The sequence below is a fragment of the Schistocerca americana genome, chromosome 8, assembly GCF_021461395.2.
Source record: "Schistocerca americana isolate TAMUIC-IGC-003095 chromosome 8, iqSchAmer2.1, whole genome shotgun sequence".
Lineage (NCBI taxonomy): Eukaryota > Metazoa > Arthropoda > Insecta > Orthoptera > Acrididae > Schistocerca > Schistocerca americana.
This window is the reverse complement of record NC_060126.1, coordinates 506629590-506650043: the sequence shown is the minus strand read 5'-3', so window position 1 is coordinate 506650043 and position 20454 is coordinate 506629590. Positions and strand designations below refer to the sequence as shown.

General features: G+C 37.9%; 1 protein-coding gene across 3 annotated transcripts in view; it reads left to right on the top strand.

Moving 5' to 3' along the window:
* The window catches only part of LOC124544869 (trichoplein keratin filament-binding protein), a 754849-nt gene extending 734799 nt beyond the window's left edge, over positions 1-20050 (top strand). For all 3 annotated transcript variants that reach the window (XM_047123585.1, XM_047123583.1, XM_047123584.1), the window contains 2 exons: positions 4282-4425; positions 19759-20050. In XM_047123585.1, the coding sequence (XP_046979541.1) occupies positions 4282-4425; positions 19759-19788 (174 nt within the window). In that variant the 3' untranslated portion in view covers positions 19789-20050. The remainder of the gene's footprint in view (positions 1-4281; positions 4426-19758) is intronic.
* Positions 20051-20454: the final 404 nt, after the last annotated feature.

Here is a 20454-nt window from a genome sequence, read left to right as displayed (position 1 = left end):
CTCAATAGTTTGATGGTATATCTTTACCCCTTCTTGTAAAGAGGCTTAACTTCAGATATTTTAGCCAGTCTGGAAATATTCCGCTGATAAGAGATTGATTACACAAAAAACTTAAGATGGAACTCGACACACATGAGCAGTCTTTGATTAACTTCATTGATATGTTATCATACCCACTGGAATACTTAGTGGGAGACTTGAGCATCATTTCCATTTTACTGGAGTTATTTTTAAAGACTGGTCTCAGATACTCCATTGCACTGTTCACCGAACCTGATAACTCCAAGCTGTCAGTAACATAAATGAAGTACTTGTTTAAGAGGTTTGCAACACTACATGTATTTGCTACCAAAGTCTCACTTATTTTTAGGGCTATCTGTTCCTCTTCCTTTTTGGCCCCACCTGTCTCTGTCTTCACTATATCCCATACAGTTTTTTATTTTGTTGCCTGATGTAATTATCTTTTTCTCATAATAAAGCTGCTTCTATTCCTGGATTACTTGCTTAAATACTTTGCTGTATTCCTTGTAATACATTACAATTTTAGCATCAGAGCTGTTCCTAAATAGTAGATACAGCCTCCTTTTTGTCCCACATGATACCTTTATTCCTTGCATAATCCACGGTTTATTTTTTGACTTCTGTGTGATTTGAGTTATCTTTAGGGGAAAAGAGTTTTCAAAAGTGGAGGTAACGGTGTTAATAAAAGCTATGTATTTTCCATTTGAGTCAGAAATATTGTAATCATCTATCCAGTTCATGTCTTTGAGCAATTTCCTGAATTTCTCAATTTTCGACTCATTTATTGCCCTCCTGTGCTCAGATTTAATAGATTTTTTTTTTTATCCTGACAAGTTTCAATATTAAACACAAGATGTGCATGTCATGATCAGATAGCCCATTTACTATTGGTTTTGTGATATGACTTTTTTTCCTAGATTCGCCTACAAAGATATGATCAATAGCAGTCTCAGAGCATTTACATAGGGGACTGATGACCTCAGATGTTAAGTCCCATAGTGCTCAGAGCCATTTGAGCATTTACATATCCTAGTAGCAAAGTTCACAGTAGGAACTAAATTGAATGATAGTGTTACTGACTGCAGTAATTGTTCACTGACAGAGCTTTTCAATAAATCCACATTAAAATCACCAGCAACCTATTTCCTTGTTTTCTGCTGCGAGATGGGACAGCAGAGCTTCCAGATTTTTTTTATGGAGAGGTTAAAATTTCCTGAAGGTCATCTGTATATACCTACTATTATAAAGGACTTATTATGAAATACTACTTCTGTTGCACAAGCTTCTAAGTCCTACTCTGAGCAAAATCTATTAATATCAGTATTCTTGAAATCAAAACAGTTTCTGACAAATGTGGCAACTCCTCTTTTCTCTACACAAATAAGAAGCTAACTTGAATCCTGTAACATTTAACATATCTATGCCATTAGTCACATGATGTTAGAGAGACAGGTTATATCAACTGGTTTGCTCAACTCTAATTCTTCAACACAAATAAGCAACTCATTAAGCTTACCCCTTAGTCCTTGGATATTCTGATGCAATAATGATAACTGATTTTTTGCACTGGCTGAATTACAACTGTATGAACCTAATTTTCCTGCCAATTTTTCAGTATCTCTAATTTCAATCAGAGGCTGTCTGCTTGAATTGTGTACATTAGAATTTCCCCTCTGACTGCCTGTTTTTATCAATGTGAATGTCATTTTCAGCCTGTCTCTGAACATCTTTTGTTTCTGACCTCCCTGCCATAAAAAAACTGCTGATCTGTCACTTGTAACCACTGGTACTTTCCCACTTGTGACAGTGCCCCCCCCCCCCCTCCCCATGTTATTAGCTATTAGCCCAGACAGTTTTCTCTTCCCTTTCCTGTTGAGTGGAATGAGGTGAAGGCCATGCGTAGTATAGTCCCACCTGCTGACAGAGTCAACAGGAACTACACTGATATGAGACCACATATCTGATCCAAACAGCAGTTCCACCTCTAAATTATCCCTCCTAACAGAAGAGTTTAAATGAGGCCGGTCATGGCACCTGAGAACAGACACAAACCCAACACAAATATGTCTGGTTGCTGAAGCTATCTTTACCAGGTCACTCTCAATTGGATAATTAGGGTTCCTATCTATTCTGTTGCCTGCCCCACCCACTATTACCCCTGTCCTCCTTTGTGAATTCTTTACAAAGTGAACCTACATCCTCTATCATTTGACCCAGAGTTGCACTAGGTTTAAAAAACTTATGACCTGGTAACCTGACCCTAGTTCATCCTGCAACGGTTGGCCAACACCTCTACCATGTGAACTACCTAACAACAAAACTTTCCTCTTCTTCACAGCTTTTTCTGACCTCTTACTTTTCAAACACTTTTTGAAAGTTTGTTGTGTCCTATCTACTCCTACACCTATTTGTGGCTATTCCGAAGAACACTTACGTCAAACTATAGACACTGCATTAACCGTAGAACCCCTCGTGTTGTCCTTAATGGTGAGTGTTCAAGAGAGACAAGGGTATTGTCAGGAGTGCTCCAGGGAAGTGTGATAGTACTGCTCTCATTCTTTATATACGTGAATGATCAGATGGATAGGGTAAGCAGCAATCTGCAAATGTTACTGACAATACTGCAGTGTACGGGAAAGTACCGTCGATGAGTGACTGCAGAAGGACATAGGATGACTTGTACACAGTTTCTAATAGGTGTGATGAATAGCAGCTTGCTCTGACTGTAGAAAAATGAAAGTCAGTGGAGATGAGCTGAAAAAAATAATCCGGCAATACCATATTAATGGTGTGCTGCTCGACACAATCACATCAACTAAATATCTGGGTGTTATATTGCAAAGAGATGTGAAATGGAACAAGCACGTAAGGACAGTAATGGGGAATGCAAATAGTCATCTTTAATTTATTGGTTGAATTTTAGGAAAGTGTATTTTGTCTTTAAATGAGACCATGTATACAACTCGAGTGAAACCCATTCTTGATCACACAGTGTATGGAATTTCCATGTTGTCATATTAAAGAAAGACATTGAAACAATTCAGATGTGTGCTGCTAGATTTGTTACCAGTAGGTTCTGTTAACACATCAGTATTGTGAAGATGATTTGTGAAATCAAATGGGAATCCTTGGAGGGAAACCGATGTTCTTTTTGCCAAACACTATTGAGAAAATTTAGAAAATCAGTATTTGCAGATGACAGCAGAAAGATTCTACCTCCACCAAAGTAATTTCACATAAGGACTGTGAAGATATGATAGGAGAAATTAAGGCTTGTACGTAGGCATATAGACAGACATTTTTCCCTTGTTCCATTTGTAAGTGGATCAGGAAAGGAAATACCTGGTAGTGTTACAGGACACTCTTTGCCACACACAGTACAGTGGCATGTATGTAGAAGTAGATTGCTAATTGATTTGAATGCAGGCCTCATAGCATTTAGCCACTGTCCTGGTTAACATATGCTTTCCTCCTCAATTATATCTGCAATAAATCAAAAACCCTATTCCTCGATTTGTCAGAAATTATTAGTTTAGTGGCCTGATTTGTGTAAAGAGATTCCTAAAGAGTCTGCCTGGTCAAAAATGGATCCTGCATAATGAACTTTGACTTACATTTAATTTGAAAACAAATTGTAGGAAATTCAGTTCTTTCGAAGGAATGACTGTCAGTTGACATCTGAAGAGTATGCTGAAGCTCATCAGATTTGGTGGGTTGCAAGAGCTGACCTCTCCTTGTAAAGAAGGGAGGAAAAAATAAACTGAATAATAAAATATACTGAATGGAGCAAGATGTCTCATTGCATGGAAAATGAGAATAATTGAAGTATAAATTGGCTATTTGTTTGTGAGAGGGCGTGTGCTGAATTGGTTTCATTTTTTTCTGCTTTAAGTTTATAGTTATTTTGGAAATGGTATAATGGAGGATAAAGTGAGCTACATAGCAGTGTTCTTATCTCTGTTCGTCTCTGTGTGGTAGGGAAGATGTTAATTGTTCAAGACAAATATTTTTGAGAGTTTAATTGTTCAAGACAGTGATCCTAATTAAAAATGAAATTGGTAGTAGGTTTCTGCAGTTAGCAAAGTACACTTATGTAATAACTTCATAGAACAGTTGAAAATGATAAAACAAAATATCATTGTCTTAATGCATAGTTGTATTTCTGTATTATTGTGATGTGTCCAGAGAAATTTATTTGGAAACCAGGATGATTGCTGAAACATTTGTATTAAGGGCCTTCCTTTTTTTAATCTTTTTCAGCTATTGCAAAAACAACTAGATGAGGTGGACCAACTCCAAAAGGAAAGAGAAGCTGCTGAACGAGAAAAACAAAAGATCATTGAAGAGGAAGAACGGATCCTTGCTGAGATGAGGCGCTTGGAAAAAGAAGCTTATCTGTTACCAGTAAGTTCTGCCAATTTATAGATCAATATATTATGGATCTGAAAGGAGAATTTAAAATAAATTCGTGTTTATGTTTTTACCACTAGAAGAAAAATGGTGCTTTGACCTTGTGTTTGATTTAAAACATACTATTTCCTGTTGAACAGTCCTTAGTTCATACTACCAGTCAACTCAGAGACATTATTAACACATAAGTAAATCAGTTTCAACTTACGCTTCTTCCCCTCTCCTCAGCTTGGTTCTCAGGGCATTAAATAAGTGGGTTACACGAAAACAAGCTGTTACCTGACTTTTCCTATTAGTGAATTACTTTGTAGTTTCATTTTCATCAGTCTGGTAAGTTAAATTGATTGACTGATTGATTTTTAATGGTCTAGCTTTTATTTCATTCACCAAACTTGTACAACTGATATTGGAAAGGTCAAAATGAGGATGCAGTTATACTTAATAAGTAGAGGAGAGAAAATAAGTACATAGATATTCATATAATCCTAATTTATCAGTAACTGTTGAAGGACAGTTGAAAATAAAGTACAGTAATACATAATACCAGCAAATTAGTAGGAAAATTAAAAATAAAGTACTTGTTCTTACAATTAAATTTTTAAGTAACATTTATTTTACAGATCCAGGAATTATTTTACAGAATAGAAACAGTGCTTTATTAGAAATACCTTTAGTTATGTTTCAAGTATTGGGTATGCAGCAATTTTTAGTTACTCTTTTATTTTGTTGAGTAGTATGACATCATTGTTAATTATGCTTCTTTGATAGGCTGTTCTGGAATATTTTTGGTGTGCATTTTATCTCCCTTTGGTATAATATTTATTTACATCATGTTTGTTGGTACTGCAGTTACGGCTGCTAGTATGTAGCATCACTGCTCACTCAAAATTGTTGGAGGGAGAGGCACGTGGATGAGGTATTTCCTAAATCCACACAATTAAAAAACAAAAAATCACATAGTGTGACATCAGTTGACGTTGGAGGCCAGTGATGCAGTGTGAAATCCATCTGACCCTTATTGCTGATCCACTGCTGAGGAAGTGCTGTGTCCCTCTCTCGATGCCACATCACACAGTTTCAAGTACATTGTACCACTTTGAACATAGAATGCAAAATACCTTTTCTTGCTGTCTTAATAGCTATCTTGACTTGATACACGTTGGGTAATGAAAGAACGAGCGAGTGAACTGTTTGCATCAGGGTGACACCTGGTGGCAACCATATGAATCAGTAACTTACGAATGGTGCCAAGATAAAATTTTGTTTTCAGTCATTAGTTAAATGTACCGTAGGTTTCCATCTTCATTCATTTGGTAGATGTAATCTTCTGAAACCGGGTGAATCTTTTTGAACCACCCCATACTGGTTACTGCTTAGGGTGTCCACAGCTTTCAGACTAATGCATTGCACAAGGACTTCAAAGATCTGATGCAATACAAAGCATGCAGACTTCTCAAACTAGTCTAGGAAGCATTCGTGAGTAGTTTGAAAGCTCTGGACATGCTGTAACAGCAACCACAGGATACTATTATCTTAAAAATGAAAAGTAGTCTAGGAATCTCATTTTATTTTGGATCTGACTGTGACTACTTTTGAATTGCAACAATTATGTGATGTTCTCATTATTATTTACTAGTTTACAGGTATTCTTAACAAGTAAATGTACCCTTCTAAGGTCAGCAGCTCATAGTCCAGTGGTTAGCATTGACTTCCGGAAGGCGTTCGATACAGTTCCACACTGTCGCCTGATAAACAAAGTAAGAGCCTACGGAATATCAGACCACCTGTATGGCTGGATTGAAGAGTTTTTGGCAAACAGAACACAGCATGTTGTCATGAATGGAGAGACGTCTACAGACGTTAAAGTAACCTCTGGCGTGCCACAGGGGAGTGTTATGGGACCATTGCTTTTCACAATATATATAAATGACCTAGTAGATAGTGTCGGAAGTCCCATGCGGCTTTTCGCGGATGATGCTGTAGTATACAGAGAAGTTGCAGCATTAGAAAATTGTAACGAAATGCAGGAAGATCTGCAGCGGATAGGCACTTGGTGCAGGGAGTGGCAACTGACCCTTAACATAGACAAATGTAATGTATTGCGAATACATAGAAAGAAGGATCCTTTATTGTATGATTATATGATAGCGGAACAAACACTGGTAGCAGTTACTTCTGTAAAATATCTGGGAGTATGCATGCGGAACGATTTGAAGTGGAATGATCATATAAAATTAATTGTTGGTAAGGCGGGTACCAGGTTGAGATTCATTGGGAGAGTCCTTAGAAAATGTAGTCCATCAACAAAAGAGGTGGCTTACAAAACACTCGTTTGACCTATACTTGAGTATGTCTCATCAGTGTGGGACCCGTACCAGATTGGGTTGACGGAGGAGATAGAGAAGATCCAAAGAAAAGCGGCGCGTTTCGTCACAGGGTTATTTGGTAACCATGATAGCGTTACGGAGATGTTTAACAAACTCAAGTGGCAGACTCTGCAAGAGAGGCGCTCTGCATCGCGGTGTAGCTTGCTCGCCAGGTTTCGAGAGGGTGCGTTTCTGGATGAGGTATCGAATATATTGCTTCCCCCTACTTATACCTCCCGAGGAGATCACGAATGTAAAGTTAGAGAGATTAGAGCACGCACGGAGGCTTTCAGACAGTCGTTCTTCCCGCGAACCATACGCGACTGGAACAGGAAAGGGAGGTAATGACAGTGGCACGTAAAGTGCCCTCCGCCACACACCATTGGGTGGCTTGCGGAGTATAAATGTAGATGTAGATGTATCTCAATTTTGTTGGGCCCAGAGTCAGATTCCTGGCCGGGTTGGAGATTTTCTTGATTTGGGGCTTAGTGTTTGTGTTGTCCTAGTCATTCATCTCATCTTCATCAGACATTCAAGTTGCCAAGTGGCGTACACTACAAGCAATTGCGCTAGGTGGCTGAACATCCCCAGATGGAGTCTGTGGGCCAGTAATGCCATTTCATTTCTCTTCAAAGGGAAGTAATAGTGATAAAAAAGGCTCCAGATTTTTTGGCTTTATTCAGACCCTGGGATCAGTAGCTTCAGATACTTGTAGCATTCATGTTTCAGCATAAAGACACGATAGACCAGTCACATGAAAATGCATAACAGTTGCAAACACAAAATAAAAGATTTTAATCCAACCAGTGGCAGATTATTATTGTTCCAAAATTTTTCTTTTTGATTTCAGTGTTTCCAAGATGCTCCAACTCCCCTTTGCACAATGTTTCAGGCACCCCAGAATCTGTAGGTCCAACTGTGTTGCCAGTGGTTGATTTTACAGTATGCTCACCAATTAGGGTAAATTTTCCTTCAAAGGTCTTCATCGTGCACATTTTAATTGTTCAACAAGAAAGCAAATTTTCAGGAGAAAAATAAGCTATTTTAGACATACTGATTTGGCCTTTGTTGAGTCAGTCAGTATATATGTGTTAAAATTGATCTTGCATATTTTTATAAGTACACAATTGTAATTACACAACTGCTTATGTTGTTTTTGGAAAATAGCACTGTTTTAATTTTCCTGGATGAATAATTCTGGATTTGCACAGTTATGACATTTTTCTGCTGAAACACTCTGGTTAACCTGGGTTACTCTTTGTGGAAATAGAAAGCTTGTTTTGCTTGTTTTGAGAAAACATAACAAAATAGATCAAAACCATAATGTTTATTGCAGTAGAAATATGCATAAGCAACAGCAACAGAAGAAAGTGAAAAATTTAACTTAGTTTCTGTTGTAATTACACTAAACGTGTGTAGAATACAGAAGTGGAAAACTCAAACCTATGGGTGCTGCCAAAAATTCAGCTATCTAATAAGACACAAATATTATGAAAATGACACACTATGCACTAATCCAGTCGGCATTAACTTATGACTTGGTTCTGTGAGAAGGCACCTCCAGATCAAACATTAATAGGGCATTTAAATCACAAAAAGAGCAATAAGAATGATAACCAATCTTAAATGGAGAATCATGTAGGCCATCAGTTAAAGCTCTTGAGATACTAACACTAAACACTACTGAGCATATGCCTATACAACTCGTATGCTGGACAAAATTCGAATATGTTGCGAATAATAAAGATATCAAGACACAGCACAACCATGACACAAGGAAATGGAACCTCTTCCACAAGCCCATACACTGTGCCATGAAATACCAAAGCCATAAGCACAAGAAAAACTCTCCTCAAACTTGAGAGAGAGATTAAAATACTTTCAAAAAATTTCTTAAAACATTGGAGAGAGTAAAGAGTTACTATAGTATAAATGATTTTATGTTACTATAGCTCAAGACAAACTTCAATATGGTACTACAATAAAAAAAGATGTAACTTACATTAAACAGAAAATATGTTCTTAAAGGAGAATAGAAAATACTATGAAACCATATAGAATATATATGTAAAATAGAGGAAAGAAAGGCAACTGCTTACCTGACTGATGTGTGTTACAAAGAAACGTGCAACAGAAAACAGTATTCACACTAGCTTTCGAGCTCTTGCCCTTTCTCTTGCAACAGTACACACATTCACATACACGAACCATGTAGACACCCAAATGCAGCAACTGCAGTTGCAGTTTGACTGACTATTGTTTAGTGCTTATTGGAGAGCACTTGCCCAGGTAGAGAGAGACGGAGATTGTGAGTGGGTAGGGAAGGATGCATGAGGCAAGGAATGGGCAGTGGGATAGTGTGAATTAGCTTGTTTGACAGGTGACTCAGTGACTGCCCAACAAGATGAAAGGATTTCTGTCTCTCATATGCTCTACCATCTGAACTACTACCATTGTGCTGTGTCATGTGTCGAAAGACCTGCCTCACGCTATCCTGCTACCCACTTTTCACCTTGTGCACCTATCTTTATCCCTTCCCCACCTCCATCTACCCAGGCAACTGCTCTCAGTAATTGCTGATCAACAGTCTCCCTCACTTGGCCATGGGTATATGCATTTGGGTGTCTGTGTGGTTGTGTATTCAAATGTGTGTACTTTTCCTAGAGAAAGAGCAAGAGCTCGATAGCTAGTGTGACTACTGTCTTCAGTTGCATGTTTTTACATGAATGACACATGTCCATCTGCTGTAGGTGCATGGTAGCCTTTCCTTTATTTTACATATTATTCCATTCAGAAACTTCCCATTGTTGTCATATAGAAATATGTGTACATAATAGCATGAATGGTGCAAACAAAATTGTAATCCAATATGATGAATACCTCTGCAAATGATCGTAATTTGCTAAATGCTAGTCTGTAGACAATATATGTTTATCAGTGCATGTAATAGAATTTTATTTGGTCTATCAATATATTTTGTCTACAGATCCAATAAGCAATAAACGTCCTCAGTCAGTAGATTTTATAAGACTGACATGCAAACCCCCTACTAATTTGGTAGATGCTGATAGCAATTCCATATTTCAGCTGGGATATATTGGCAGATATCAAGTAAGTCTTTCTTTTGTGTGGTTTTGACTGGTGAAAGTTTATCATAGAAGATAAAGAAAATTGAAATTTTAGCTATCAACAGTATTCATTTCCCAGTATCTCTCAGCCTTTCCACGATGCTTTGATGAGACAATAATGTTGTCCATGCATGAAACTTGGTATATGCTGAGCAAAACATTTGAACAAGTTCAACGTGTAATTACGGTCCCAGTGATAGTGTAGTCAAATAAATTTTCAGCACTAGGTGCAGACTATGGTAATAAAACCAATGTAGGCAAACAGAAAAGCAAATACAAAACTCCCAAAATAAATAAATAAATAAAAAATAAAAAAAATAAAGTTAACTTTCTGATGCAAAGATGCACCAGAGGACCCCTACCATATGCTGACAGTCATGTAAAAGACGTCTCCACACACTTCCATGAGAGTATGTGTTCAAAACATTCAGTTGTCGCTAAGGTTAAACCTGGTGTCAAGTTAACTGCAATGGTGGAGAATATTGTAATAGAGACAAGCCAACTAAATAAAGACAATCAGGTTATGATTATAGGTATTGGAAACGGTGTGTATAAAAAGTAAAACAAGACTGCTCTGTGATGCTCTCGAAACAGATTACCAAAACTACTTAATATAAATGTCATCATCGCAACTGTGCCAGGACAGCATGATTTGCCACAACAGTTAATACTACATCTACATGTACATGGTTACCCTGCAATTTACGCCTAAGTGCCTGGTGGAGGGTTCATCGAACCTTTTTCATACTACTTCTCTACCATTCCACTCTCGAATGGTGCGTGGGGAAAAGGAACAACTAAACCTTTCCATTCGAGCTCTGATTTCTCTTATTTTTGATGATCATTTCTCCCTACGTAGGTGGGTCTCAACTAAATATTTTCACATTTGGAAGAGGAAGTTGGTGATTGAAATTTCGTAAATAGATCTCACTGCAAAGAAAACTGCCTTTGTTTCAGTGACTGCCACGCCAACTTGCGAATCATAGAAGTGACACTCTCACCCCTATTGCGCGATAACACGAAACGAGCTGCTCTTCTTTGCACTGTTTCGATGTCATACCTTGTAAGGATCCCATACCGCGCAGCAATATTCCAGCAGAGGGTGGACAAGTGTAATGTAGGCTATCTCTTTAGTGGGTTTGTCACGTCTTCTAAGTGTTCTGCCAACAAAGCACAGTCTTTGTTTCTCCTTCACCTCAATATAATCTATGTGGTCTTTCCAATTTAAGTTGCTCATAATTGTAATTCCAAGGTATTTAGTTGAATTGACAGCCCTTAGATTTGTGCGATTTATTATAGCCAAAAGTTATTGGATTTCTTTTAGTACCCATGTGAATGACCTCGCAGTTTTCTTTGTTTAGTGCCAATTGCCACTTTTTGCACCATATAGAAATTCTCTCTAGATCATTTTGAAATTGGAATTGATTGTCTGATGATTTTACTAGATGGTAAATTACAGCGTCATCTGCAAACAATCTAAGGGGGCTGCTAAGATTATCACCTAGATCATTTATGTGAATCAGGAACAGCAGAGGGCCTATGACGCTACCTTGTGGAACGCCAGATATCACTTCTGTTCTACTCATGTCTATGACTATGAACTGTGACCTCTCTGAGAGGAAATAACGAATCCAGTCAAACAACTGAGACAACACTCCATATGCATGCAATTTAATTAATAGTCACTTGTGAGGAATGGTATCAAAAGCCTTCTGGAAATCTAGGAATATGGAATCGATCTGAGATTCCTTGTCGACAGCACTCATTGTTTCATGGGAATAAAGAGCTAGCTGTGTTGCACAAGAACAGATATTTTCTTAATCTGTGTTATGTATCAATAAGTCATTTTCTCCAAGGTGATTCATAATGTTCAAGTACAGTATATGCTCCAAAATCCTACTGCAAACTGAGGTCAGTGATATGGGTCTGTAATTCAATGGGTTACTCCTATTTCCTTTCTTGAATATTGGTGTGACCTGTGCTACTTTCCAGTCTTTACGAACAGACCTTTTGTCAAGTGAGTGGTTGTATATGACTGCTAAGAAAGGGGCTATTGTGTCTGCATACTCTGAAAGAAACCTGATTGGTATATCATCTGTACCGGAAGACTTGCCTTTCTTAAGTGATCTGAGTTGTTTCGCAACACCTAAGATACCTACTTTTATGTCATTCATGCTAACAGCTGTTCTGGTTTTGAATTCTGGAATATTTACTTCATCTTCTTTCATGAAGGAATTACAGAAAACTGCATTTAGTAACTTCGTTTTAGTGGCACCATCATCGGTAACATTTCCATCGCTATCGCGCTGTGTCGGTATAGACTTGTTTTTTGCCACTGGTGTACTTTACATATGACCAGAATCTCTTTGGGTTTTCTACCATGTTTTGAGACAATGTTTCATTGTGGAAACTATTAAAAGCACCTCACATTGATGTCCGCTCTAAATTTCGAGCTTCTGTGAAACTTAGCCAGTCTTGGGGATTTTGCGTTCTTCTGAATTTGGCGTGCTTTTCTCGTTGCTTCTGCAACAGTGTTCTGACGTGTTTTGTGTACCATGGTGGATCAGCCCCATCTCTTATTACCTTATGCGGTATGAATCTGTCTATTGCTGTTGATACTGTATCTTTGAATTTGAGCCATACCTCGTCTACACATACATTATTAGCTTGAAAGGAATGGAGACTCACTCTTAGGAAGGCATCAAGCAAATTTTTATCTGCTGTTTTAGATAGATATATTTTGCGTTTATTTTTAGTGGTTTTGGTTTATATGGTGTTGAGCCTCGCTACAATGACCTTGTGTTCACTAATCCCTGTATCTGTCATGACGCTCTCTATTAGATCAGGATTATTTGTAGCTAAGATGTCAAGTGTGTTTTTGGAATCATTTACAATTCGTGTTGGCTCATGTACTAATTGTTCAAAGTAATTCTCAGAGAAAGGATTTAGTACAATTTCGGAACATGTTTTCTGCCTACCACCAGCTTTGAACGTGTATTTTCGCCAAGAAATCGAGGGTAGATTGAAGTCTCCACCAATTATAACTGTATAGGTAGGGTACTTACTTGTAATGAGATTCAAGTTTTCTTTGAACTGTTCAGCTATTACATCATCTGAGTCGGGGGGTCGGTAGAAGGAGCCAGTTATTATTTTGGTACGGCTGTTGAGTATAACCTCTACCCATAGTAATTCGCAGGAACAATCTATTTCAACTTCACTACAGGATAAACTACTACAAACAGACACAAACACACTTTATTTAATCTATCCTTTCTGAACACGGTTAGTGCCTCTCTAAAACTTTTGGCAGAATTTAGCCCCATCTTTAGCTACCTTTCTGTTCCTATAACGATTTCAGCATCAGTGTTTTCCATCAGCGATTGAAGCTCTGGTACTTTTCCAACAGAGCTACGACAATTCACAACTACAATACCGACTGTTGCTTGGTTGATTCTTGCCATTTCTTTGCCCTGTAGCCTTTGGGACTGGAGCCCTTTTTGATCTTTCCCGAGACTGTCTAACCTAAAAAACCGCCCAGTCAATGCCACACAGCCCCTGCTACCCATGTAGCTGCCTCCTGTGTTTAGTGGACACCTGACCTATTTAGTTAAACCTGAAACCCCATCACCCTATGGTGCAAGTCGAGGAATCTGCAGTCTACACGGTCCCAGAACCGTTTGAGCCTCTGATTCAGACCCTCCACTCGGCTCTGTACCAAAGGTCTGAAATTGGTCCTGTTGATGATACTACAGATGATCTCACCAGCAAGACTGGCAGTCTTCACCAAATCAGATAGCCACCGGAAACCAGAGAGAATATCTTCCGATTCATAGCGACACACGTCATTAGTGCCGACATGAGCCACCACCTGCAGTTGGCTGCACCCTGTACCCCTCATGGCATCTGAAAGGACCCTTTTCACATCTTGGATGACTCCCCCCGGTATACACATGTAGTGCACATTGCTTTCTTCCCATCAATAAAGAAGTAAAATTCCATAGTTTTCAGCTGGAAAAAAAAAAATGAACTGTGATGAACACACAAGCCACAGACTGCTCTTAAACAGAAAAAGGAAAGGCTAAGCTGGTTTCCCAGTTAAGTGAACTGTGCGACAAGTGTATTAAAGAGGAGGATCCTATTGCCCTGGATTGCAAGCGCAAGGCTTTCTTGGGATAAAGAAGCATTGCACTAGTGTCCAAGGACCGCAAGTCTCTAGAGGAACGGAAGGTTCCAAATGATTGGAAAAGAGCACAGGTAGTCCCAGTCTTCAAGAAGGGTCGTCGAGCAGATGCGCAAAATTATAGACCTATATCTCTGACGTCGATCTGTTGTAGAAGTTTAGAACATGTTTTTTGCTCGAGTATCATGTCGTTTTTGGAAACCCAGAATCTACTATGTAGGAATCAACATGGATTCCGGAAACAGCGATTGTGTGAGACCCAACTCACTTTATTTGTTCATGAGACCCAGAAAATATTAGATACAGGCTCCCAGGTAGATGCCATTTTCCTTGACTTCTGGAAGGCGTTCGATACAGTTCCGCACTGTCGCCTGATAAACAAAGTAAGAGCCTACGGAATATCAGACCACCTGTATGGCTGGACTGAAAAGTTTTTAGCAAACAGAACACAGCATGTTGTTCTCAATGGAGAGACGTCTACAGACGTTAAAGTAACCTCTGGCGTGCCACAGGGGAGTGTTATGGGACCATTGCTTTTCACAATATATATAAATGACCTAGTAGATAGTGTCGGAAGTCCCATGCGGCTTTTCGCGGATGATGCTGTAGTATACAGAGAAGTTGCAGCATTAGAAAATTGTAACGAAATGCAGGAAGATCTGCAGCGGATAGGCACTTGGTGCAGGGAGTGGCAACTGACCCTTAACATAGACAAATGTAATGTATTGCGAATACATAAAAAGAAGGATCCTTTATTGTATGATTATATGATAGCGGAACAAACACTGGTAGCAGTTCCTTCTGTAAAATATCTGGGAGTATGCGTGCGGAACGATTTGAAGTGGAACGATCATATAAAATTAATTGTTGGTAAGGCGGGTACCAGTTTGAGATTCATTGGGAGAGTCCTTAGAAAATGTAGTCCATCAACAAAGGAGGTGGCTTACAAAACACTCGTTCGACCTGTACTTGAGTATTGCTCATCAGTGTGGGATCCGTACCAGAAGATCGGGTTGACGGAGGAGATAGAGAAGATCCAAAGAAGAGCGGCGCGTTTCGTCACAGGGTTATTTGGTAACCATGATAGCGTTATGGAAATGTTTAACAAACTCAAGTGGCAGACTCTGCAAGAGAGGCGCTCTGCATCGCGGTGTAGCTTGCTCGCCAGGTTTCGAGAGGGTGCGTTTCTGGATGAGGTACCGAATATATTGCTTCTCCCTTCTTATACCTCCCGAGGAGATCACGAATGTAAAATTAGAGAGATTAGAGCGCGCACGGGGGCTTTCAGACAGTCGTTCTTCCTGCGAACCATACGCGACTGGAACAGGAAAGGGAGGTAATGACAGTGGCACATAAAGTGCCCTCCGCCACACACCGTTGGGTGGCTTGCGGAGTATAAATGTAGATGTAGATGTAGTTCTGATGTGCCTGAACCCTATTCACTTGAAGCAAACCCATACTGCAAAATAAGTCATTGCAGAACAGTACTAAAGATCCAGTTCATACTGTAATTTATTGTAAAAATTGTAACCTAAATAAATGTTATCAGAGCAAAGTTTTAAACCTATAAAAAATCCCTTAAACGTGATGCATTTAAATGTTCAGTGTCTCGGGCACAAACTGGATTTATTGCAAATATTCATAGAGGAGCGCTCGCCACATGTACCGGTCGGCCCAAACATGGACCAAAACCAATGAAAGAATATATTACAGATCAGAAGGTTACCTGTTAGCAAATAATTGTTGCAGGCAATTCTGCAAAGTGGTGGTGTGGCAATAAATGTTAGTAAACATGTAACTGTTAAAAAAAAATCCTGTCTTGAACACCACACTACAGAAGGTTCAGTTAAAATACAGATAATCATCTGAAATTAGCTGACGATAACATGACTGGCGTATATAGCCCACCATTGCACATGTAATGTGCTTTATGGACAGACTTAGTAGGGTAGTTGGCCACACTGGACTGGCCCTAATCACCTTGCTAAATTTAGTGACTGTAATATAGATGCAAATTCTAATAGTACAGTAAATTAGATACTCACTGATGTATTAAGGTCAAATAATCTTGTAAATATAGTAAGACCAGACACTAGAGTAAAGGACACTTCCTCCACTAGAACAGATTATGCTATTATCAGCAGAAATATTATAGATAAGGTAAAACTCAAACAGTGGAAATTCCACATAGGAATATCAACAGTGTAGGAAAAGACAGATTATCACTTATCATAAAGAACACATGTCAAGTTGCAGACAGGCACAATTAAAAGACAATCACATAAGCTAAATTATAGTAGCCTAGATTTTCATTACTGTGACCACTTTTGTCATGTGATAGAGTACATAAATTCAGCTGTGCCAAAAATAACAAAGATCCTTATGCAGAAAGGAACTGTGAATAACACAAATGTTAATGCCTTTAAAAATAATCCTGATTTGTTTGATAATGAATGGAGTGACTTCTGTTCAACCCTGTTGAGACATTATGACTACTGCTGCCCTGTTAGAGAAACCCAAAAGGTAGTTAAGCATTGTCAAAATGGTAGTAACCATATATGAACATGGAACCATTCGGCATAAGACATGATGGTAACTTTGTAAAAAGCCCAAGCACTAAACGTAATATTTTTAATAACTATTTCACTTCACCTACTAACCAACCAATCCTTGTTATAGATTCACAAGTTGATACCCCATGCCATCTCACTCAGTGTGCTGACTTTGAATTTGGGAGGTAAACGAGCAGGAAGTTGGAAAGTTATACACATGCTAAAGAAAAAAAAAATTCATCTGGATGGGAAGGCATAGCCGACACAATTACTAAGGGGTGCTTAAAATAAATCTTATAACCACCTATCTATGTGATAATTGCAGCATTAGGTAAAATATGTGTCAAACTCTTCTAAAAATAAATGTTTTGAAATCAGTGTACAAAAAGAGAAGTAAGGAAGTTGTATATAACTGTAGACCAATATCATTAATTTCCACCTTAGGTAAGATATTCACAGGTATTATCCTGTCCCAGCTTAGTGCCTTTTTCACAAAACGCAAACTGCTTATAGATTCCTAGAGTGTCTTTAGAAAAGGCTAAGTATGACCATAGCAGCTACACATTTCTCCCGTGAGGTGTACTGCCTGTCTGAACAGAGGATGCAGATCTCAAGTGTATCTGTTGGACCAGAGGGTGCCAACTGCAGGTGTATTTTTAGACCTAACAAAAGCATTCGACACACATGGCTTACTTCTTTAAAAAACTGAACTTGTATTGTTTACAGGATCCACACAAGCATCGTATAGCCACATATGTGTTGAACTGTAAGCAATACGCTACACTGACATTTAAATTAGTTGAAGAAATTATAAACTTTCAGTCCATCGGTGAAACAGTCATACAGGGCGTACATTCGGGCCCAGTCCTTGTTCCTTTTCTCTTTCCCCTATATATTAACAACATTGCTTTACCTATTAACTCCCATGATATAAGGTATGCAGATGGCCTCTCAGTCTTATTCTTTTTTAGAGAATATAAGGGATTATAATCTTTTGGTACTAATGGTGTAAAATAATTAATGAAATACATCAACAGTCAGGGCCTCAAACTGAATGTAACCAAATTTCAATTGTTGACATTTAAAACAGGCAGTTCTCACAATGCCAATGTAAGTAATATATGAAACATCTTGGCAACAGAAAAATGCAACTGTAAATATCTGCATGTGTATGTTGATGAAAATCTGCACTGGACAAACCACATGAATTTTGAGAATGAAATTTTCACTCTGCATCAGAGTGAAATGGAACTTACTTGCACACATTTTTAATCTGCCAGCAAGTTTCATATTCATTTTCTATGTGTAAAAGTCAGTAATGGCTTATACCTCTATACCCAGGTCACCAAAATAATTCCTACTCAAACATTACATCTGCATGAAAAGAATATTGCTGTTACAAAAACGGGCAATAAGACTTGTACTTGGGATAGGCCGTAGAGAATCATATCATGAAGTTTTCATGCAGCACAAATACTTTACAATATTCTCTGTATACATATTTAAATTACTTACATTTTTATGTCAACCAGCTGCAGTTATCAAGTGCAGTGGTGTACATGAGCACAACAAAAATATATAACTACTTTCAGAAAAGCACAAACTTAAAAATGGCAGATTGGAGCCCATGCATCAGTGGTTTGATGTGGTTTAACAATCTACCAAATTATTTAAGAACATGTAAGAGGATTGATTTTTATTACTAAGTTAAAAATCTTTTGTAATAGAAAAAATGTTTATATTTATTCAGTGAATTGTAAGAAACTGCTTTTTGATATTAACCAATAGCATATAAGCTATGTATTAAATAGATGTAAAACACAACTATCATATCAAGTAACATAATTTGTAAATATAATTTTTGTCATACGGGTTATGTCTGTCATTTGCAAAAGCCATTGTTGTGCTGGCTCCATGCAGAGAAAATGTAAATAAATAAACAAAGAAACAAGCCCACAGTTGCAGGATGTTGTGACTTTTTCTTCCCCTTAGTGTAGTAGTATCATTGTCGTAGGGTCATCAGATGAAATTCGTTAGTGGACACGCTCAGTTATTTTGAATGAGCCTCAATACATTTGTGGGTTGGGTCACTAAGGTTCCTGAAATCCCCTGACTCAACACCTTGCAAACAAGGAATGCATTACCATTGGCTTTGACTATGATCGGATATATGGTTCTTTCCTGTAGGGAAAACCTCTATGACATCTTACAAAACTTATACCCTGTAATAAGGAATTTCTCAAGTTTTGACTGAATGTTACATCACAATATTTGCACTCTGTAAATATTTAACATATAGCTACATATTTTTGGCTACATAAATTATAAAGAATCTTTTTTCATTATGAATAGTAGTTATGATGCTCCATTCATCCCATCAGGTGACAATTTTCCAGGAGCAAGAGCATTTCTCCATGATAGGAAAGGTTATCCACTGTTCTTCAGTGCCTTGTGTTTATTGTCCTTCCATCACAAATGTTCTTTACACATTCTTCTTTTATTCAACTGTTTTTATTACCACAACATTCAGTACATTACCCATGACACTTTCACTTACAATGTTGTTTTCTACATCAAAGAATTTTATGATTTGATTGCTAATGTGAGGCGGAAACAGTCAAACTAGCGGATGCAGGGTGTCAGATGCAACGCTGTTCCAACTGTAACTCACTTTCAACAAAAATGTTGGTTACAATGTTGTTCAGGCAGATGATTTGTTTTAGTTAAAGAAAAAAAAGGAGAAAAAAAATTTCTCTCTGATATTGCATCTAGAAATGTAATTTCTAAGGAATTCCTGAGCAGCAACCCCTGACATATGTCCTTTTCTGCTGAGCCATTCGCTTACACGTTTTCTTGGTAGATAATTATTTTACCTGTGCAAGTATACGTGTACAAAAAATATATTATTTCTGACTTTGTGGCTCTATAGTAATGGAATGCATTTACCCAAAACAATGTTTATATTTATTTTTTAGAATTAAAACAGTGTGTGGCTGTGATGTTAATTTATACAATCCTTCTTTTGCTGGAACAATGTTGTTAACTTTCTTATTTCTAGACTGAATCATAATAATAAATAAAGTTTATTCCTCTTATTTCAGAATCATCGTAGGAAGCGCATTATTTGGTGACAAGCTTAATCAGTAACTGCTAGAAGATTGCTGGTTGGTGCTTTATTTGTTGTTACAACATGAATGTAATTTGATGATTTTGTGCCTAAAAGTATTGTAACATATGTTGTGCATTGATATTATCTGTTTCATTGTTAAATCGTTATTGCACTTCTATTACCAGAATTCAATATAATGTGTTTCTAGTGTAACTACAGGACCACATCACGTTTTATGTTTTTATCTGAATTGCTTGTTGTATAACATGACCATGCTAAATACAGATTTTATATCACATCACTGTAATAGTTTTATCATAACTGGTATTAGTAACGCTGATATATTCTCATAGAAATAATGAAACATTATTTTTATATGAAAATTAAATAATTATGACCATGAGCACACACCCATTTCACTCAGTAAAAATTAGTGTGCAAACACTTATTTAGATTTTCCTTTCTCCAAGCTACTCCATCCAAGCCAAATAAGACTGTTATGATTTCCAAGTTAATAGTAGTATAGTATTCTGCCTTACGGGAGGTCTTGTCATGGGTTAAGCCTCTTCCACTTTTGTCTGTCCATAGCCAGTCTTTTCATTTCCCACGATTGCTACACGCAATGAATGAGTATGACCCATTTTGTAGGATTGAGTACTGTGAGTGGTTTACTAACATGGTGCGCAGC